This window comes from Crocodylus siamensis, chromosome 2 (genome assembly GCF_052110815.1).
Source record: "Crocodylus siamensis isolate JL-2025a chromosome 2, ASM5211081v1, whole genome shotgun sequence".
Taxonomy (NCBI): domain Eukaryota; kingdom Metazoa; phylum Chordata; order Crocodylia; family Crocodylidae; genus Crocodylus; species Crocodylus siamensis.
In genome coordinates, this window is record NC_143396.1 from 218,931,045 (window position 1) to 218,950,139 (window position 19,095).

The 19,095-nt window shown below is 49.8% G+C and overlaps 1 protein-coding gene across 1 annotated transcript in view; it reads left to right on the forward strand.

Moving 5' to 3' along the window:
- The first annotated feature begins 15,008 nt into the window (after window positions 1–15,008).
- MAPK8IP1 (mitogen-activated protein kinase 8 interacting protein 1) overlaps window positions 15,009–19,095 on the forward strand; it is a 60,449-nt gene continuing 56,362 nt past the window's right edge. The window contains exon 1 of the mRNA XM_090033005.1: window positions 15,009–15,144. Coding sequence (XP_089889131.1) covers window positions 15,059–15,144 — 86 coding nt within the window. The 5' untranslated portion in view covers window positions 15,009–15,058. The remainder of the gene's footprint in view (window positions 15,145–19,095) is intronic.

The window sequence follows — 19,095 nt, forward strand, 5'->3', positions numbered from 1 at the left end:
ATTTTATATAATAACATTGGCTTATTCCTTGTTTTATCACACCATTTACTGTATGAATGTGTGGCCAGGTCACTAAAGACATGATTAGCCAGTGAATCGTGTCTTAAGTGTAATGTCCATCAGGGGCCCTGGAGACTAATAGGTATGGGAGTAGCCCTAAGAAATACAAAACCTAAACCTAGTTAATGATGCACAAGTGTTTGAAGGTGATCTTGTATCCATATTATACCTTCCCCCTTCAAGACTTCTAAAGTGCACCAACTCCCATAATACAATTTTTTTTTTTCTCCTTAGAAAATTGCCCCAGATACTCTACTCTTGAGCAGCAGTAATGTTCAGAAAGTAACTTGGGTACTAGACACTTCCAGCTGCACAATTGTGCCTCCAAGCTGAGCAACAAATAAGGAAAAGCGGAGGCTCACTGGTGATCTGATGGCCACCTATAAGTTTATCGGGGTGACCACCAGTACCTGAGGGAACATTTGTTCACCAGAGTGCCCCGAGGGATGATGAGGTCGAGCGGTTATAAACTACTGCAAGATCATTTCAGGCTGGACATAAGGAAGAATTTCTTTACTGTCCGAGCCCCCAAGGTCTGGAACAGCCTGCCATCAGAGGTGGTTCAAGCACCTACATTGAACACCTTCAAGAGAAAATTGGATCTTGCTGGGATCCTATGACCCCAGCTGGCTTCCTGCCCTTCAGGTTGGGGGCTGGACTCGATGATCTTCCGAGGTCCCTTCCAGCCGTAATGTCTATGAAATCTATGATGAGATGAAGGTTAAGAGAAGTCCTGTGCAAGAGTGTAGCATTCCAAGTACTTACCTTAAAAATTTCAGCGGCTGAAACTGCGTTAGATGTAGCTGACTGTACAGTAGCTCTGAGTAACTGAACATGAAATCCTAACAATTTGCATGTATTACTTGAACAACCTGGAAAATGAGCCAGTTTTCACCCTGATTTGATCTAGGGAACTTGGAGTTGTATATCCAAAGGTTTTTTTAGCATTTAAACATACATTTAGGAACTAATCTGTATGAGCAGTTGAGAGGAAAAATAAGCAGCAGGCTAGAATGGAAATTAAGATTACTGTAGGTGGGTGTTTGAAAATATGATTACCTTCCCACATGCAACACCTGCTTTAGGGAGAGTTTGTCATAGGGCCTGTATCTCACTAGCTGTAGGGCAAGGCTATAGTTGTGACACATGCTTTTTAGTTATTTTATTTTTTTTTTTTATAGGTAGCTATGGTAGGGAAGAATTTGACGAAGGTCCCAAGAGTTCTGAGAGAACAATTCTAATCCCAAAAGTGACTTGTGCATGGGAGAGGTTACTGGGAGAAAGCAATTTAGAAATGTAGTTACTGCAGGGTGAGCAAAAACTGGTTGCTCATACATGGAGAGTGGGAAGCTGAGAAGCCAGCTAACTGAATGAATCCTGATAGCTTGGGACAAGTTCAAAATAAAAGTGATGATCTGTCTTGGCACTAACTCCCTTCTGAGTAGGGAAGAATCTCTTCAGTTTCCATCTAGTAGGAATTTCATAGTTGGTAGGGTCGGAAGGGACCTGAGCAGATCATCAAGTCTGACCCCCTGCCATGGCAGGAAAGAGTACTGGGGTCAAATGACCCCAGCAAGGTGATTGTCAAGCCTTATCTTAAAGACCCCCAGGGTAGGAGCCAGCACCACCTCGCTTGGAAGTTGGTTCCAGATCCTAGCTGACCTGACAGTGAAGTAGCGACTCCTGATGTCTAGTCTGAATCTACCCTCTGCCAGCTTGTGACCGCTATTTCTAGTCACACCTGGTAGTGCTTGGGGGAACAGGGACTCCCCCAATGCCTGCTGGTCCCCTCTTACCAGTTTGTAACAGGCCACTAGATCCCCCCTCCGCCTTCTCTTGTGGAGGCTGAACAGGTTCAGGTCCTGTAGCCTCTTCTCATATGGCCTGCCCTGCTGCCCCCTGATCATGCAAGTGGCCCTCCTCTGGACCCTCTCCATGTTGTCCACATCCCTCCTGAAGTGCAGTGCCCAGAACTGGATGCAGTACTCCGTGACACTGGTCAGGCTGCAACTGGAGAAGGAATATCACCTCCTTGGACCTGCTTGAGATGCATCTGTGGATGAATGACAAGGTACGGTTGGCTTTTCTGACCACGTCCCCACACTGCCAGCCCATGTTCATCTTGGCATCAATGTCTCCAAGATCCTTTTCTGCCTCTGCACTGACACAAAGGGAGTATCCCAGCCTGTAGGTATGGTGCTGGTTCTCCCTCCCTATATACATCACCTTGCACTTGTCAGTGTTGAATCCCATCCTATTCTCATCTGCCCACCCCTGAATTGCAATAGGCTAGGCCAGTGGTTGTCAACTGGGGGTACATGTACCCCAGGCATATTTAGAAGGGTTGTAGTGGGTATGCAGAACAGATGTGGCTGATTAATTGCTGTGTGCGTGCAAAGCCACAGTGTGAGGGTGGCCAGGAGTGCAGCATGGACACATGGAGAGCAGCTGTGTCCAGCTGATAAGTCTGCTGTGGGGGAAGGGGTGTGGGGGAGAGAGTGGGGGTGGGGCTGGGGCTGGGGCTGGGGCTGGGGCTGGGGCAGGGCACAAGACAGCTTGTGGTGGGGTTGCTGCCATTATCCATATTCCAGGAGAGCACAGAGGGCATGTGCCCCTGGATCTGCAAGCAGGGTGGGCTGTCACTGCAGGCTGCAGCTGGGCCAGCATTGGACTCTTCCCAGTGGGGGGCTGGGCCAGGCTACACTTGAGGCAGGTGGTGGTGCTGGGAGACGGGGTTGGGGCTACAGCAAATTCTGAAGTGGCTGCAGCCCCACCTTTGCCCCACTTCCATAGGCCCCTGCAGTGAGGAAGGGAGTGGGGCAGGGGTAGGAGTAGGTGCTGCCCAGCTGGGGCAGGGCACAGGACTGAGCTACAAGCAACTTGTCCAGGGAGTGGCAGCTCCTGCTGCTCCAAGCACCCTGGGAGGGCACAGGGGGCATGTGCCCCTGGATGCACATGCAGGGTGGGCTGCGGGTTGGGGCCCAGGCAGCGCTGGATTGTTCCCGGCTGGGGAGTTGGGCCAGGCTGTGCTGGGGGTGCGATTGAGCAGACTATGGCAAATTCTAGAGTGGTTGCAGCCCCTCCTGTAGCCCCCTCCCAGTGCTGCTGCTGCCACCTGTCCTAAGCAGAGCCCAGTGAAGTCCTGGCCCTAACAAGCCCCGCCCCACATGCAGATCTGGGGACATGCCCCCCCCCCCCCGCATTCCCCCCCAGGGTGCTTGCAGCAGTGGGAGCTGCTGCCCCTCCAGACAAGCTCATGGCTCCATCCCTCACTCCACCCTGGCTGGGCAGTACCTGCCTCTGCTCCAGCCCCAGCCCCACTCCCTCCTTCACTGTGGGGGCCTATGGGAGTGGGGCTACAGCAAAGGCTATAGCCGCTCCAGAATTCCCCATAGCCCCCCAGTCCACCCTCCCAGTGCCTCTGCTGCCTGGCTCAGCCCCTCCCCCCACACACAAGGAAAAGCTCAGTGCTGGCTACAACCTGCCTGTGCCCCTTGCACAGATCTGGGGGCACATGTCCCCCATTCCCTCCTGGGGTGTGGGCAGCAGCTGGAACTGCCCCTACGCCAAAACCCCCTGGATGAGCCACTTGCAGCTCTGTCCTGCACCCCACCCTGGCTTTGCAGTGCCTGCCCCAGCCCCACTCCCTCCCTCACTGTGGGAGCCTCAATCTGCACACCCCCCTTAAAAACCAGAAAAAAATATAAAGGGGCACATAAGCTGAAACTTTTGGGACAGAAGGGGTTCACTTGTTAAGAAAGGTTGAAAACCCCTGAGCTAGGCCACTGACTGTAATCATCCATGCCAGACCCTAGTAACAGATGCTAATACTTCAACTAAGCAGTGACTGGCTGCTCCATATAGTGACAGGGGAAGGGATTGCCCCCAAGGTAACAGTGGAAAGCATTTCCCCAACCTCCACCTTGTCTAACCACAAATTAATTCCAGGAGCAAAAGGTTCCTGGAAGGCCTGCTTACCCTCTGGCCTAGTCTCTGATCTTAACCTCCCAAACAGTAACACACATAACAGCAGCAGCTGGCTTGGCTTTAGGCAGTTGTCTTAGCCATCGTTCCCATGTTTGAAATATGCAAACAGTTGTTTAAATAAAAAGCTGATAAAGTGGCTTCAAAAGAGACTTGCTTGAAAATGGAAAAGTAGCTTCAGTTTAGTTTGTTATCGGTTAAGATTATTAAGGATCCTGGCTGAAAGCTACACTCTTGGAAAAGACATGAACTTCTCCAGTCAGCTTATGGAGGCGGTTAGGTCAAGGGATGTTGTTGTCATGGGTGACCTAAACTACCCAGACATTGGCTGGGAGGAGCAGACAGCCAGGTCTGACCGCTCACGTAGGTTCCTGGCTGTATTTCAGGACCTTCACCTTATCCAGGAGGTGCACAGCCCCACTAGGGGTAACGCCTTGCTGGACCTGGTCCTGGCCATGGGGGATGACCTGGTGAGGGGACTGCAGGTCCTTGACTACCTGGGCAATAGCGATCATCACCTGCTGGATTTCACTATCCAAAGCAGGGTATCAAGGGCTCGCACCAAGGTTAAAGCCCTTGACTTCAGAAGGGCCAACCTCAATGAGCTTAGGAGACTAGTGGGGGAGGCACTGAAGGCCCAGAAGGTAGAGGAGATGGGAGTCCATGAGGAACAATCGTACCTTAAGGGGCCGATCCTCCAGGCCCAAAGGATAACAGTCCCTGAGAGAAGCAAGGGGGTAAGAGTGCTCAGAAACCCCTTTGGATCAGCAAGGGCATTCAGCAATGCCTGAGGACTAAAAGGGGGGTGTACAACCAGTGGAAGGGGGGAGCTATCACCAAGGAGGAGTACTCCTCCTTGGCCCGTGAGTGAAGGAGGGCCATTAGGAAGGCCAAGGCAGAGGTGGAACTCAGGCTAGCATCCAGGATTAAGGACAACAAAAAGTCCTTTTTCAAGTACATTGGGAGCAAGAAGAGGGCACCAGGCAATGTAGGGTCCCTGCAAGACACAAACAGTAACCTTGTGGCTATGCCAGACAAGAAAGCTGATATTTTTAACAGTTTCTTTGCCTCTGTTTTCTTGAACAGGGACTGGGACATCCTTCCTACCAGAGGTAGGGACAACTTTGGGGATAGCTCTGTCAGGCCTTCAGTCAGTGCAGATGTAGTTAGGGATCTTCTGGAAGGGCTAGATATTTTTAAAGCTTCAGGTCCAGATGCCCTCCACCCAAGGGTGTTGAGGGAGCTGGCAGGTGTCATCGTGGAGCCCTTGACCTGGCTGTATGAGCATTTGTGGTCATCTGGCCAGGTTCCAGGGGACTAGAAACTGGCTAATGTGGTCCCAACTTTCAAGAAAGGGAGGAAGGAGGACCCAAGTAACTATAGGCCCATAAGCCTCACGTTGGTGCTCAGGAAGATCTTGGAGAGAATCATCAAGGAGCACATCTGTGGGGGGCCTGCAGGGGAGATCATGCTCATGGCAACCAGCATGGGTTCATCAAAGGCAGGTCCTGCCTGACCAACCTGATTGCCTTTTATGACCAAGTAACTAAATCCTTGGATGATGGTGTCACCATGGACATAGTCTTTCTAGACTTTAAGAAGGCCTTTGACACCATCTCTCACCCCATCCACAGTTGGATGGGTAAAAAATTGGCTGATGGGTCATACCCAGAGAGTAGTGGTGGATAGGTTGTACTTAAACTGGCGAGGTGTGAGCAGTGGAGTACCCCAGGGCATGGTCCTCAGGCCTGCACTGTTTAACGTCTTCATCAGCGACTTGGATGAGAGGGTGGAAAGCACGCTGTCCAAGTTTGCTGATGACACTAAGATGTGGGGCAAGGTGGACACACTTGAAGGGAGAGAGAGGCTGCAACTAGATTTAGACAGACTACAAAAGTGGGCAGATGAGAATAGGATGGGGTTCAACATAGACAAATGCAGGGTGCTGCACCTTGGGAGAAGGAATCCACAGCATACATACAGGCTGGGGAGTTCCCCTCTTGAAAGCACAGAGGCAGAAAGGGATTTTGGAGTCATTATTGACTCCAATATGAATAAGAGCCACCAATGCCAAACCGCAGCCAGCAAGACCAATCATACCTTGTCATGCATCCAAAGATGCATCTCAAGCCAGTCCAGAGAGGTGATACACCCCCTCTACACAACTTTAGTCAGGCTGCAATTGGAGTACTGCGTCCAGTACTGGGTGCCGCACTTCAAAAGGGATGTGGCCAGCCTGGAGAGGGTTCAGGGGAGGGCCACCCACTTGGTGAGAGGGCAGCAGGACTGGCCCTATGAGGAGTGGCTATGAGACCTGAACCTGTTCAGCCTCAGCAAGAGGAGGCTGAGGGGGGACCTGGTGGCTGCCTACAAATTCATCAGGGGAGATCAACAGCAAATAGGTAGAGCCCTTTTCTCCCCAGCACCACCTGGAGTGATGAGGAACAATGGTAATAAGCTGCTAGAGAATAGGTTTAGGTTGGAGATCAGAAGGCAATATTTTACAGTTACGGTGGCCAGAATCTGGAACCAGCTTCCCAGGGAAGTGGTCCTCGCCCCTACCTTGGGCAAATTCAAGAGGAGGTTGGATGATCACCTGTCTGAGGTCTTGTGAACCCAGCATTCATTCCTGCATGTGGCAGGGGGTCAGGCTAGATGATCTGATCAGGTCCCTCCTGACCCTAGCTACTATGAAACTATGAAAAACATACAACCGTAATATAAATAAATTTAGGCAAAAATAACAGAAATACAAATATAATAAAATAGAGCCAACCATTACAAAAATAGTATAATTATTAGTATAAATATGGTAATAACTCATATCATGAATCTATAAAAATGTGCATAGATCCACAATTGAGACAGTAAAATCAGATATAGTATTAAAATGTATCAATTGTATCAACATTAAAGGATGTTTAACTCTAAACGCTTCAGCCTTATATATAAGCAAAAACTGCAAGACCATTTACTAAATATGGATCTGTTTGCTGGAAGGATCGGATTAAATGGAAAAGTAGAAATCTTATGCTAGATAAAGGGAACTGGATAAAAGTAGTGGTGCCAGGACAGAGTGAAAGAGTTGGTGTTGTGAGAAAATGGAGAGTGAAACCGCCAGAAGAACCAAGTTTTATCTGTCCAGTATAAACTTGGCCATGGTAGTCAAATGTTTGAGTGTAAAATCAGGTGGCTGTCTCACAGACCCTGTCAAATTATGCTCTAAATTTTTTGAGTACCAGATGTTGCTTGCTTATACTATTTCTCAGCTGGAAGTTCTTTTTACTAGGAAGACAGTGGCTGAAATAGTTGAGCTTTCAGTAATCATGATGGAATGAACCAAGGCAGGGGTTGCCAATATGTGGCATGCAGCAGATTAGGGAACAAATAGCACAGGAACAGATAGGGCAGTAAGTAAAAAGCAGAGCAAGAGATTGGGTAGGGGAAAGGGATTAGAGTGGCACTTAGGGAAGGTGCAGGCTAATTTGTGAGTTGATTGACCCCTACTGAACTAAGGTGAAGTGTTATGCATGAAGAAATGGGTCTATCCAGGGCCAGTGAGGTACAACTAGGCAACACTTAATGAAACCTTAGAGCATGAAGAGCCTCAAAATGGGAGTGTGTGGAGCTACAGTGCTTGCTTGAAGCTTTTATGTGGTGTAGGAAATGGTTCTCCTTGGGGTGTGCTATGGGGAAAGTAACTGAAGGATAGCATTTTCCAACTTGCTTGAGTATAGCAACTGTGCAATAGCAAACAGAAGTGGTACTAGCTGCTGGGAAGAATCCAAACCACTGGAGTGTAAAAGCAGTGGCTTCACCATCAGTTCATTTCTTTCAATTTGACAAATTCTCCATCCACCCCCTTTCCACCTAATGCTTAGTAGAGTTGAAACCAATTTTGTGCTGTACCATTGCCAGTGAGACAAGAATGTTAGGATTGGGATTTATTCAGCTAGGTTTCCATGTTTCTACTTCAAGAGCGGCCTCTGCAGCAGAAAGCATTAAGTAGGTCCTATACAAACAACAAAATTAATTTTGCAGTCAATACTGATTGTTTTTCTTCTGTTTTTCCTGCACATTTATTTCAGGTCCTTAAGTAAAACTTTAAAAAAGAAAGAAAGAAAGAAAAAAATGATGAGTTCAGAGATGGATGATGTAAAGAAGAGGTAGAAAGTGTTGAAAAACTAAGACCTGCTTAAGGTGTAGGGGGGAACATGACAGTTTCATATGCAAAACTATTAGTATGGTGATCATAGATTGCCATATCCCTTGTCATAATAAAGAAGTGGACACCCTATGGGACCTACAAGTCTATCAATTTTAAGGCAAGCAAAAGGAATGCATATAGTCCACAACTGATATGTGGAACTTAAAGCCACAAGATAATTGAGCCAAAGAAGGTACTTTAAAACAAAATGAGACATCTATGTTGTTAACATCTATTAAATCAAAGGACTCTTGAGGGATGGAGGGGAGTGAGAAACCTCTACTACTTACTGTTCCAGACCATGGACCAAATAACATATGGCCTGGACTTGGAATGTGTTAAAGTGATTTGATGTAGCGATAATGGACATGGGAGGAAACTTCTGTTGCATACAGCATACTTCAGAATTGTTCCTTGTGACAGAAAGGCTTCCAAGATGGATACAAGCACTGTCATATAGGTGTCTGTAGCGGAAAAGGAAACTTGGATGGCCTGCTGTCCAGACTCAGTATGGGAATTCTAATAGTCCTAACAAGAGGGCTGCGTATCATAACTGTGAAACTAAAATGCTACAACCTGCGAAGTACTTGGCTGGATTTCCATTTCAGCACTGAGGAGAGCAGCACACATTCTGTTGTACTAATTTAGCATGAGAGCCAGCAAGCGAATGCAGAAGGTATAATGCTCATGGACTTGTCTGAAGATGAGTGAAGGGCTATAGCAACAAAGAATGACTTTGGGTTTCAGTCACAGGCATTATTTGGAGACTATTTTTCAAGGTATTTATCACTCTGGTTCAGGGACTCAGCTGTCCCAGATGCTTGATATGGTACATGGAGTTGTCTTTTAGTCTCTAAGAGCATGCAGGGCTTCTCTTGTCAAGAGGTGAAGTGGGAACTTCATGATTTTATTGAGAAGGGATAAATCTCATCTACTGAGAACATACTTAATCTGTGGCTTGAGTTCCAACAATGAGAAGCATGTAGTGCCTCCACTCATCTGTGCACAGGCACATCCCAGCTAAACTACAGCATGTATCCCATGTAGCTAGATCAATTATATTTTAGTTTAACAATCTCATATGGTATAGTCTGCAGAAGCGAAGATTGAGGGGGTGATTTGATAGCAGCCTTTAACTATCTGAAGGGTGATTACAATGAGGATGGAGCTAGACTGTTCTCAGTGGTGGCAGATGGTAGAACAAGGAGCAACGGTCTCAAGTTGCAATAAGGGAAGCTTAGGTTGGCTATTAGGAAAACCTTTCTCACTAGAAGGATGGTGAAGCACTGGAACAGGTTGCCTAAAGTAGTGGTGGAATCTCCATTCTTGAGGGTTTTTAAGGTCCAGCTCAACAAAGCCTTGGCTGGGATGATCTAGTTGGGGATGGTCCTGCTTTGAGCAGGGGGTTGGACTAGATGACCTCCTGAGGTCCCTTCCAACCAATGTTCCCTCTAAGGTGCAGTGATCCATGAGCACACTGCTTTGGTCCATGAGCACACCGCTTCAATCCGTTCCTGTTAACAGTGTAACAAACATGACCACTTGAGTTCTGCTTAAACACTCTTATGTATTGTTTGGATCAGCCTGGTGGGGCTCTGCAGTGTGTCTCAAGGACAGCAGCAACGTATTCTGTTTACAGGATATTATACATTCATGAACAGATTTAAGTGTTAAAATTGTCAGTTGTCACAAACAACTGTAGGGTTAGGGCCCGATTCCCCTCGCACAAAATCAGATACCAGCATAACCTCAGTACCTGAGTGTGTATTGATGAAGAAACTCCTACGGGTACTTACATATTAACTTAAATAGCTTTACCCAAACATTGTGCCAAAGAAAAGTAAAATAAAGAAAGCAGTAAAAGAGTTCTGTGCACCACTAAAAGTCATGTGAACATGCCATGGTTTCCTTCTATGGTGTTTATAGTCCCATATTTTCTTTTCATCTATGCCTTTGCAAATCAACAGTGACTTAATTGAAAAATAGAAACTTACAGTGCTCTAAAACTTGTATGAGAGGGAAATCACACACAGGGCCAGCCAACAATCTTTGGGGACCCCCTGCAGGATGTAGTTCTAGGGCCTCCTGATCCCTCACCAGGGCTGGGAACTCCCCCCAGCGCTCAGCTGGTAATTAAACAAGTGTCCCAGCACACTGGATGCAGCGGAAGAGGTGGCAGATTCCAACTGCAACAAGGTAGAAAAAATAGCCAGACCAGTTCCCCGGTGCCACAAGGAGGCACTCTGCCCCTGCCCCTGCTTTGCCTCACCTTGGGGAGGACCCGCTGACTGAGGCATGAGGAGCTTACCTCTGGGAAATGTCCTGTGCCACCAGGCTCCTGATGCCTCTGCCGTGCTCTGCGCCCAGCTCCTCACCAGGTGGGTACGCAGCAAGATTTTAAATTGTGCGCAGCCATGCATGCGCACACCTTGGAGGGAACCTTGCTTCCAACCCTAATTTTCTCTGATAATGTATACAAGTATTTATATTAGATGTAGTCTTGAGTTGGTGCATATCACCTATTCCCATTGTAATCTCAGCTGTAGAGCAAACAGTTCCAAAATATTAACCTAGCCCTTTATTGGAAATAGGTAAAGGACCACTGTAAACAGGGAGCTTTAAGAGAAACTCCTTAAAGGTTCTGAGTTCCTGTGGAAGCTGATGTAGACATAAGTACTTAATTGCAGATAAAGCAACAGGGCCCAGAACTGATGGCAGTTACCTTGGAAAAAGAAAAGTCTAATTTCCTAAATATTGGAGCCTCTCCGTGTAAAATAGGATCCAAACTTCTACTCAGCTTAACTGTGATAATATAAGACAAGGTAGATTTGCACCTTATAGACTAAGCTCGATATATATAGCTTAGTATATCAAGGTGCAAATCTACCCTGCCTGTATATAAAACTGTCCAGATATAAATATATAACACAAGCTTTCATGGGCCAATGCTCGTTTTAATCAGATGCTGTGAAAGGATGTGCATGAAGCTTTGTATAAGGAAGAAATACTGGACTACAAAAGCAGAAGAGGGAAGGGCAGTGCTGGAAGAGGCAAACATGCAGGTAATAAACCCACGGAAACAAAGGAATTGCAAAACTTAATACATGTAACAGGTTAAGAATGCACAGTTCCTTTTTAAACTATGCTTAAGCAATGTAATGTGGGGGTGACTTCGTGTTCTGCGGTTTCCCAGTCAAATAGTTTTTAAAGGTTTGCTGTCTGAGACGAGCCACCCTCAGGTAAATGATGGAGTGTCCGGGGAGACTCATATATTCTGCCATAGGCAGGCTTACGAGCTTGCATTGCTTCGTGGTGAGCTCCCAGCTTGTTCCACCCACTAGAGCTGGCCAATGATGAACCACTAGTGGGCATATTTAGCCAACATGTAATTTAGCCTCCACGAACAGCTACTGATGCATATCCATGCCCAAACCTAGATTCCCCCAATAGGTGGTGACCTGAGGAAATGTGCTCTTCTATGCATGTGGGGCAAGATATGGGATATCACTATACCCAGACTACTTACAGAAATATAAAAACAGACATTGTGGTGGCTCAGCATAAGCAAAGGCACAAGCAGCTATGGCTGGAAGTGCTTCACTTAGAGTCCAACCTGTGTGGCCTAGGTTCCAAACACAGCTTCAAAGGGATCACCTGATCGGATACCCAAATCGGCAGGGTTGGGTCAATAGTTTCATAGTTTCATAGTAGCTAGAGTCGGAAGGGACCTAGGTAGATCATCTAGTCCGACCCCCTGCCTTGGCAGGAAAGAGCACCGGGGTCAGATGACCCCGGCAAGGTGCTCATCTAACTCCCTTTTAAAAATCCCCAGGCTAGGAGCCTGCACCACTTCCCCTGGAAGCCGGTTCCAGGCCCTAGCCGCCCTGACTGTGAAGTAGCGCCTCCTAATATCTAATCTAAACCTACCCTCCGCCAGCTTGTGACCGTTATTCCTGGTCACTCCTGGCAGCACACGGGGGAACAGGGACTCCCCCAATACCTGCTGATCCCCCCTGACCAGTTTGTAGCAGGCCACAAGGTCCCCCCTTAACCTTCTCTTGTGGAGGCTAAACAGGTTCAGGTCCCGTAGCCTCTCCTCATAAGGCCTGCCCTGCTGACCCCTGATCATACGAGTGGCCCTCCTCTGGACTCTTTCCATATCGTCCACGTCCCTCTTGAAGTGTGGCGCCCAGAACTGGACGCAGTACTCCAGCTGCAGCCTGACCAGTGCCGCATAGAGGGGGAGGATCACCTCCCTGGACCTGCTCGAGATGCATCTGTGGATGCATGACAGGGTACGGTTGGCCTTCTTGACTGCCTCCCCACACTGCTGGCCCATGTTCATCGTGGAGTCAATGACGACTCCAAGATCCTTTTCCATCTCCGTGCTGGCAAGAGGGGAGTTCCCCAACCTGTAAGTGTGGTGCCGGTTCTTCCTCCCCATGTGCAACACCTTGCACTTAACAGTGTTAAACCCCATCCTATTCTCATCCGCCCACCGTTGCAACCTGTCAAGGTCAGCTTGTAGCCTATTGCACCCTTCTAGTGCACCCACATCCCCCCACATCTTAGTGTCATCAGCAAACTTGAACAGGGTGCTTTCTACCCCCTCCTCCAAGTCACTGATGAAGATGTTGAACAGTGCGGGCCCGAGGACCGAGCCCTGCAGAACCCCACTGCCCACATCCTTCCAGGTCGAGAAGAACCCATCCACTACCACCCTCTGGGTGCGGCCCTCCAACCAGTTGGCGACCCATTTGACTGTGTGGGCATCGACACCACAGTCTCCCAGCTTTTTGATGAGGACAGGGTGAGAGACAGTGTCGAAAGCCTTCCGGAAGTCCAGAAAGACTACATCCACAGCAACCCCTGCGTCTAATGATTTGGTGACCTGATCGTAAAAGGCCACCAGGTTGGTCTGACAAGACCTGCCACTGATGAACCCGTGTTGGTTGCCCCTGAGCATGCATTCCCCCGCAAGGCCCTCCTGGATGTGTGCCAGGATAATTTTTTCAAAGAACCATTCTTCCCAAGGAAACTTGATCATGGTCACATTGATTGACCTGCTTAAACAAAAGATGAAAGCCCTGCTTGTTCCCAACAGTGGAGCCCATGGCCAAGCTCTACTACTGTTGAATCACACTTCTGCAAACTAGGGTTTGCCCCTCAAGGTCAGGGGCGATGCATAGGGGGTGCACGCGGGTGCATGTGCACCCCCTGAGTGTGGCAGCAAACCCCTTACAAAAAGGCTGCCAGCAGTGTCTGTGGGTGGTTGCTGACCCCTGGTTGGCACTCCCCACGCCCTGCCGCCAACAGCGCTGGGAGTGTCTATGGGAGGCCTCACTTACTGCTGCCGTGCTTCTGCCACAACGTTTCTGCTGCCGTCATGCCCCCGCAGCCATCGGAGGCACGCATTGTTCATGCTCAAGGTGGTATCTATCTGAGATTTGCTTCACCTCTAACTGGAAGGAGGTGCTCTGGAGAGAGAAAACAATACAGGTTTCCTTTATGCTATATATGTGTTCCTTGAAAATGGCACATAACTTGAATTTGCATAAAGGGAGCCCACTTTACAACGTAACAAATAGGCACATGTTCCAAGGTCTTGACTGTATTGACCCCCAGACCCATTTCTACCACTTTTCCAAGACAATTGTGGTACTCACCAACAGCACAGGGTGGTGGTGAATGTTACCATAATGGGGATGGCAAATACAGCAACACATATCGCAGACAAGGAGTGAGGATCACAGATCCACACAAGAGATTATATTTTGGTGTGCATCACGCCCACAACACACCACACAAAGCAGCTGACTGTGGGCTTCCGCCACACTGATCACATAAGAGTGCATTTACCTTGCAGATAACAATTTTTTTGGTATAAAAAGGGTCATTGCATAAGAGCAAATTTGCACATACAGAACCCACATAAAGCAAGGGAAACCTGTATCTCCATACACTAGGGGCACAATGGTCTTGAAGAAACCTGTTGCAGAAGATGCTGGTGTCTGAGATCCGGCCTAGATGGATGGGGGCTTGATCCCAAGCAGCCTGTGCATGGTTTCTCTATGAAACTGGTCTGACAGGAGATCAGGACCAAAGCTGGACTCTGCCCCACCCAACTCTTGTTGCCTTGACTGGGAGGGAGGAACGAATGCGGAGCTGGATGGGGTGCTTGCACTCCACCTTAGGAATGAAATGGCCTTAAGAAAAGCTGGGCTGCTGCTGCCACGTTAGCCCTGCTGCTGGGTGCTGCTTCCTGCGGGGGGGGGGGGGGGAGACTGAACTGGTGACTTGAACTCCCTGCAGCTGGTAGAGACCCAGCCTGGCCCCTTCCCCCAGCCAGCCCTGGGCTGCAGCCTTCTGGCCGGGCCCCCTTGGTTGCTTGGCCCGTGATCTGCACCAGCTGCACAGGCCCCCAGCCCCTCTCAGCAGGGCCTCCCTGGTGGGGGTCTCAAACAAGGAAATGCCCAGCTGGCGGGCAAGGAGTCCTCCTGGGGGGCACCCAGTGGTGCCTTGGGCATTAGGGCCCCTCAGCCGCCGCTCCCCCGCCCCTTTACCTGCTGCAGCTCCCGGCCCGAGCGGGGCGGGGCCGCTGCATCCAGCTGTGGGGGCCGCTGGCTTGCAGCTGGCGCCCTCAGGGGCGTCCTCGGCGCCGGCTTCCAGCTGCGCCCCCATCCCCCCCACCCCACCCCCACCCCCAGTGGATCCGTGCCCGGCTCCCCCTCCTCTCCCCTCCCTGCCTGCCTGCCAGCATCAGCAGCATCCATCTCCCTCCCTGCTCCGCCCGCATGGAGAGGGAGAATGGCGGAGAGAGAGAAAGGAGCCACGTCCCCCGCCGGATCGTCTCCCTTCCTGGGGCTGCACCTCGCCTCGCCTCCCAATTTCAGGTACCGGCGCCTCGTCCCTGTTCCTGCCCGGAGCCCCGGGTCTGGCCCCGGAGGGAGATGGGGGAAGGGAGATCTCTTTGATCCTCTCTGCTTCCCCCCTACATCCCTCCGCCTTCTGCAGAGCTGGGCTGGGCACAGGGTGAAGCCCAGCTCCCTTCTCCCCCACCCTCTTCTCCTGCCGGGGGAAGATCGGGCAGGGGCTGGGGCTGGGGTTGCTCTGAGCAGGGGGTTGGGCTGGGGGACCTCCTGCGGTCCCTTCCACCCTCATTTTCTACCATGCTAAGATGCCAGCAGGTGTTTGCACCCCCTGCCCCCTCGCTCCTTACTTCTCTCCCAGGCTGTGCCCCTGCCTGGGCAAGGGGGTAGGCCCCGGGCTGCCTTCCCCAGGAGATGTGCGGAGGCTGCCCCACTAAGGGGGTGGGGGCAGGGGAAAACAATGCCCACCTGGGGCTGGCAGGGGTGTGGTCACCCCTCCCAGCAGGATCAGGGCATTAATGACCCTTTCCCTCAACCTAGGGTCTCCCCAGCGTCTACCCAGGAACAGGTGGTGTCTGTCAAACCTTTTTCTGTTATCTAGGGAGGCAAGAGGAGGAGGGGGACAGGTGCCTGGAGAGCCAGACATGGGCTTTGATCACTTTGAGCAGCCCCTTGCCAAGGGAGGGTTGGCATTTAGCCATAGGGTCAGACCCCTCTCCCATCACATGGGATTTCTCCTACAAGGAAGGAGGGGGAACATGGAAGAGCTCTCTCCTGGGTGGGGCTGAGCAACAACCAGCATCCCACAGGTGCACATGTGTGTGCACACCCATGCACAGCCTTCCTCACCCCAGGCCCTCTCCCTAAAAATCTACACCTAGGGCTGCCCCCAGATACCCCATGCATGCACCCTTTCTATGCCCACTTCCATATCCTCACACCTCCCTCACCCATCACGCCCACATCCCCACACCTGCCTTACCCATCTCACCTCCCTCTACATCTCCTATCCCCCCACAAGAAAACCTTGAACTCCCCATACCTCCTTCAGCCTCCTCCTACTTCTAACCCCAGCCTCCATATCCCCATACATGAGAAGCCTTCCTCCATACCCCCACTTCTTTCTCTGAGAAGCCTTCCTCTCCATAAAAATACAGCCACCCACTCTTCTTCCAGAATCACCTTCTGCCTCTCAGAATGCCTCCTCTCCGGCAAACGCCCATCTCCCAAACCCTACATATGATCTCCCAGAGGCAGAGCCCTGCCCCAGGAAACCTGAAACAAACCCTGGAGGATGCAACAGATTTACAATCGATCCTCCCGGAAACATCCCATCGATTTGGATCACAGAGCTTTGGAATCTGAATGCCATGGGACTATTCACAATGAGACCTGCCAGCCACAGGCAGAGGCAAGAGCAGAGGGGAACTGATGTGCCTCTAGTTATCTGGATGAGAGATGGGCACAAGTGACAGTATGAGGCTCAGGATGCTGCCTGGTGACCCAAAGCAGGGTTAGGCATGATTTGCATCTTAGGAATGAGGCCATGGCCTCACGCTTTGTCATATATAGACCATGTCCTTATTTTTACCTGTGGTTTTGGGGTCTGGATGTTATTTGTCTCCTAAAATTCTGAGCAGTTATTGAGTGTTGGGAATGGTGGGGCTGAACGACTGAAACCGATTCAGGTCTGGAGGGAAGGCAGATTCTGTACTGAGATTCCAGGCAGGGCAAAGATAGACTCCCCACATTTGCAGCTACAGGTAAATGTGTTATATTTGATTCTGTAGGAGGCCAGGGTCTGAGGTTTGGGACAGGAGATAATCTGGCATCCTCTTTTTTGAGAGAAAATTGGTATGTGTTCTGGGCTTTGTGGGGCTGGGTGATTTGCCTCTAGGGGACTTGCCCCCTCTGCAAACTGTCTGTCTGTCATTAGGTTCTGGAGGCTCCTGTGCTGAATAGCCTTGGGGATTCAGCAGACAGCAGCCTCCTCGCTGCCTTTCAGTTCCAGCACTGCCTGTTTGATTTGTTTGAAGCTATTGCAACATGGCTGGATAAACCCTGCAAATTAAGCAATTAAAGCTGCCTCTGGAAATGTCCACTATGGAGAAACAGCTTGGCCACAAAGCTGGGTAATATGAGCCCAGCAGCAGAGCTCAGTTCAGCCTGGTCCCGTGACAGTCTCGGGCTTGCTGTGTGCTGCTGTCCTAGATACAGCATTTGTCTCCTGGGCTCTTTCTTCTCAAATGTAAACAGCAACACCCAGGGAAGGATGAGCAAGGTGCCAGCACCTTCTGTTGTCCAGATCCTTCAGAAATGGAGTCCAAATTCTAACATCCTGAGCTCAGAAAAAGGCTTTCCTGATAAAAGGAGCTGGGAATGGTTACACCTTGTGGAGAGAGGTGTCCCAGTCCTGAGATCTATTTAGGAGAGTATGGGGGGCTTTACAGTTAAGATGAAACATTCCTAAATTTGGGGTTGTGTTTTTGAGATTGAAGAAACAATCTGGGATTTCTGAGCTTTGGGAAGAATTTTGAGATCTCAAATAATATTTAGTAGTCAGTGGCCCCCTGTGCCCCCCCCCCCCATTTTGTTGCAAATTACATTATCTGACAGGTGCCAGCACTAAGGAGCTCTGAGAGCCGCATGTAAGGAGAGAGTCTGAATGATAGCTGCCTTTTGATTCATCTAGCCTTGCTGTAGCCAACTCAGCTCCAGCACCTGTGAGAAGAAAGCTCTCTCTTAGGGTGCCCACTGTAGAGAGGGCAGCACTAATTTCAGTGAAAGATAGAGTCAGGCCAGGGTATGCAATGTAATGATGTGTAAACCATGCAGCATATTAATGCTGTGCTTGGAGCAGGAGGTGAATCCAGTGCCACTGCTGTTCCCACTTTTAAACAGATTCCCACCAGTATTTCTGTAGGTGAACGGTACCTGGTGCCCCCCTTAGACCTAGAAGGAAGCCAGTTCTTCCAGCTGGCCTCAAATGGACAAGATGGGAGGCAGGGGTCAGAGGTTCTGGTAAGATACCACGTAATATGATGATCTGGCATCATCTGTGAGGGGACTGAGGAGCCAAGGACTGTGGTCTAAGCCCCTTATATAAAAGAGGTCCTTGGGTGAGGAGTTCATCTGCTGTATGTGTCTTTGAGGGGAATTCTACAAGTCAGAGATGGAAAAGGCACCATAGGTCCCATTCATTTTTCTATTTGTCTCATGGGCCTGAGGCAGGATTGGTCCCTTCAATCTATTTCCTGTGGATTTGTCCAGTCAACTTTTTCTGGGAGACAGTTTCCAGATGATGCCAATTACCAGTGTCTTTTTCTGGGAAACAATTTCACAGCCTCCCACACAGCCTGCCCGGAAACTTTTCTTGAGTTTAGACTAAATTTACGTTGCATCATTCCAGCCTATTATTAATTCTACCTCTTGGGAACAATGGAAAACTGCAGACTTGGGTCTCCCAGAAAGGTGGATGGTCTTAAAGGGAAGGCTTCTCTCCCCTTTCTCACCCAAAGTGAATGCAAAGAGGACATCAGGATAAGCTTCTTTGGGTATAAACCAGCATCACTAAATGAAGTAGATCAGCTGTGCCAGGATATATCTCAGTATGAATCCCTGGGCATGCCTCTGCAACAGAGGGGAAATCTGGGGTTTTCCCATTTTGCAGAGATGTTTCTGAAGTCGGATTCCCTGCATGCACATCTCTGCAATAGCAGAGACATGTCCCACCTCAGGGCCCAGCAGAACAATATGTGATGAGGGAGTGCCCTGCTGGGGGATTTCCAGGATGCACCTGTGCAAATGGGGGAAACCAGGCAGGCATTCGTGGGACTCTAGGGACCCAACCCTCTATGCCCTGGGAATGGGAATTCCTGGGGGCATGCAGGATTGGGCCTCTGAAGCTCTGGGAGCTCCAGCCCAGGGCAACTGGAGAGTACAGGCAGCTCTGGGTTGCCCACATTCTCCTGACTT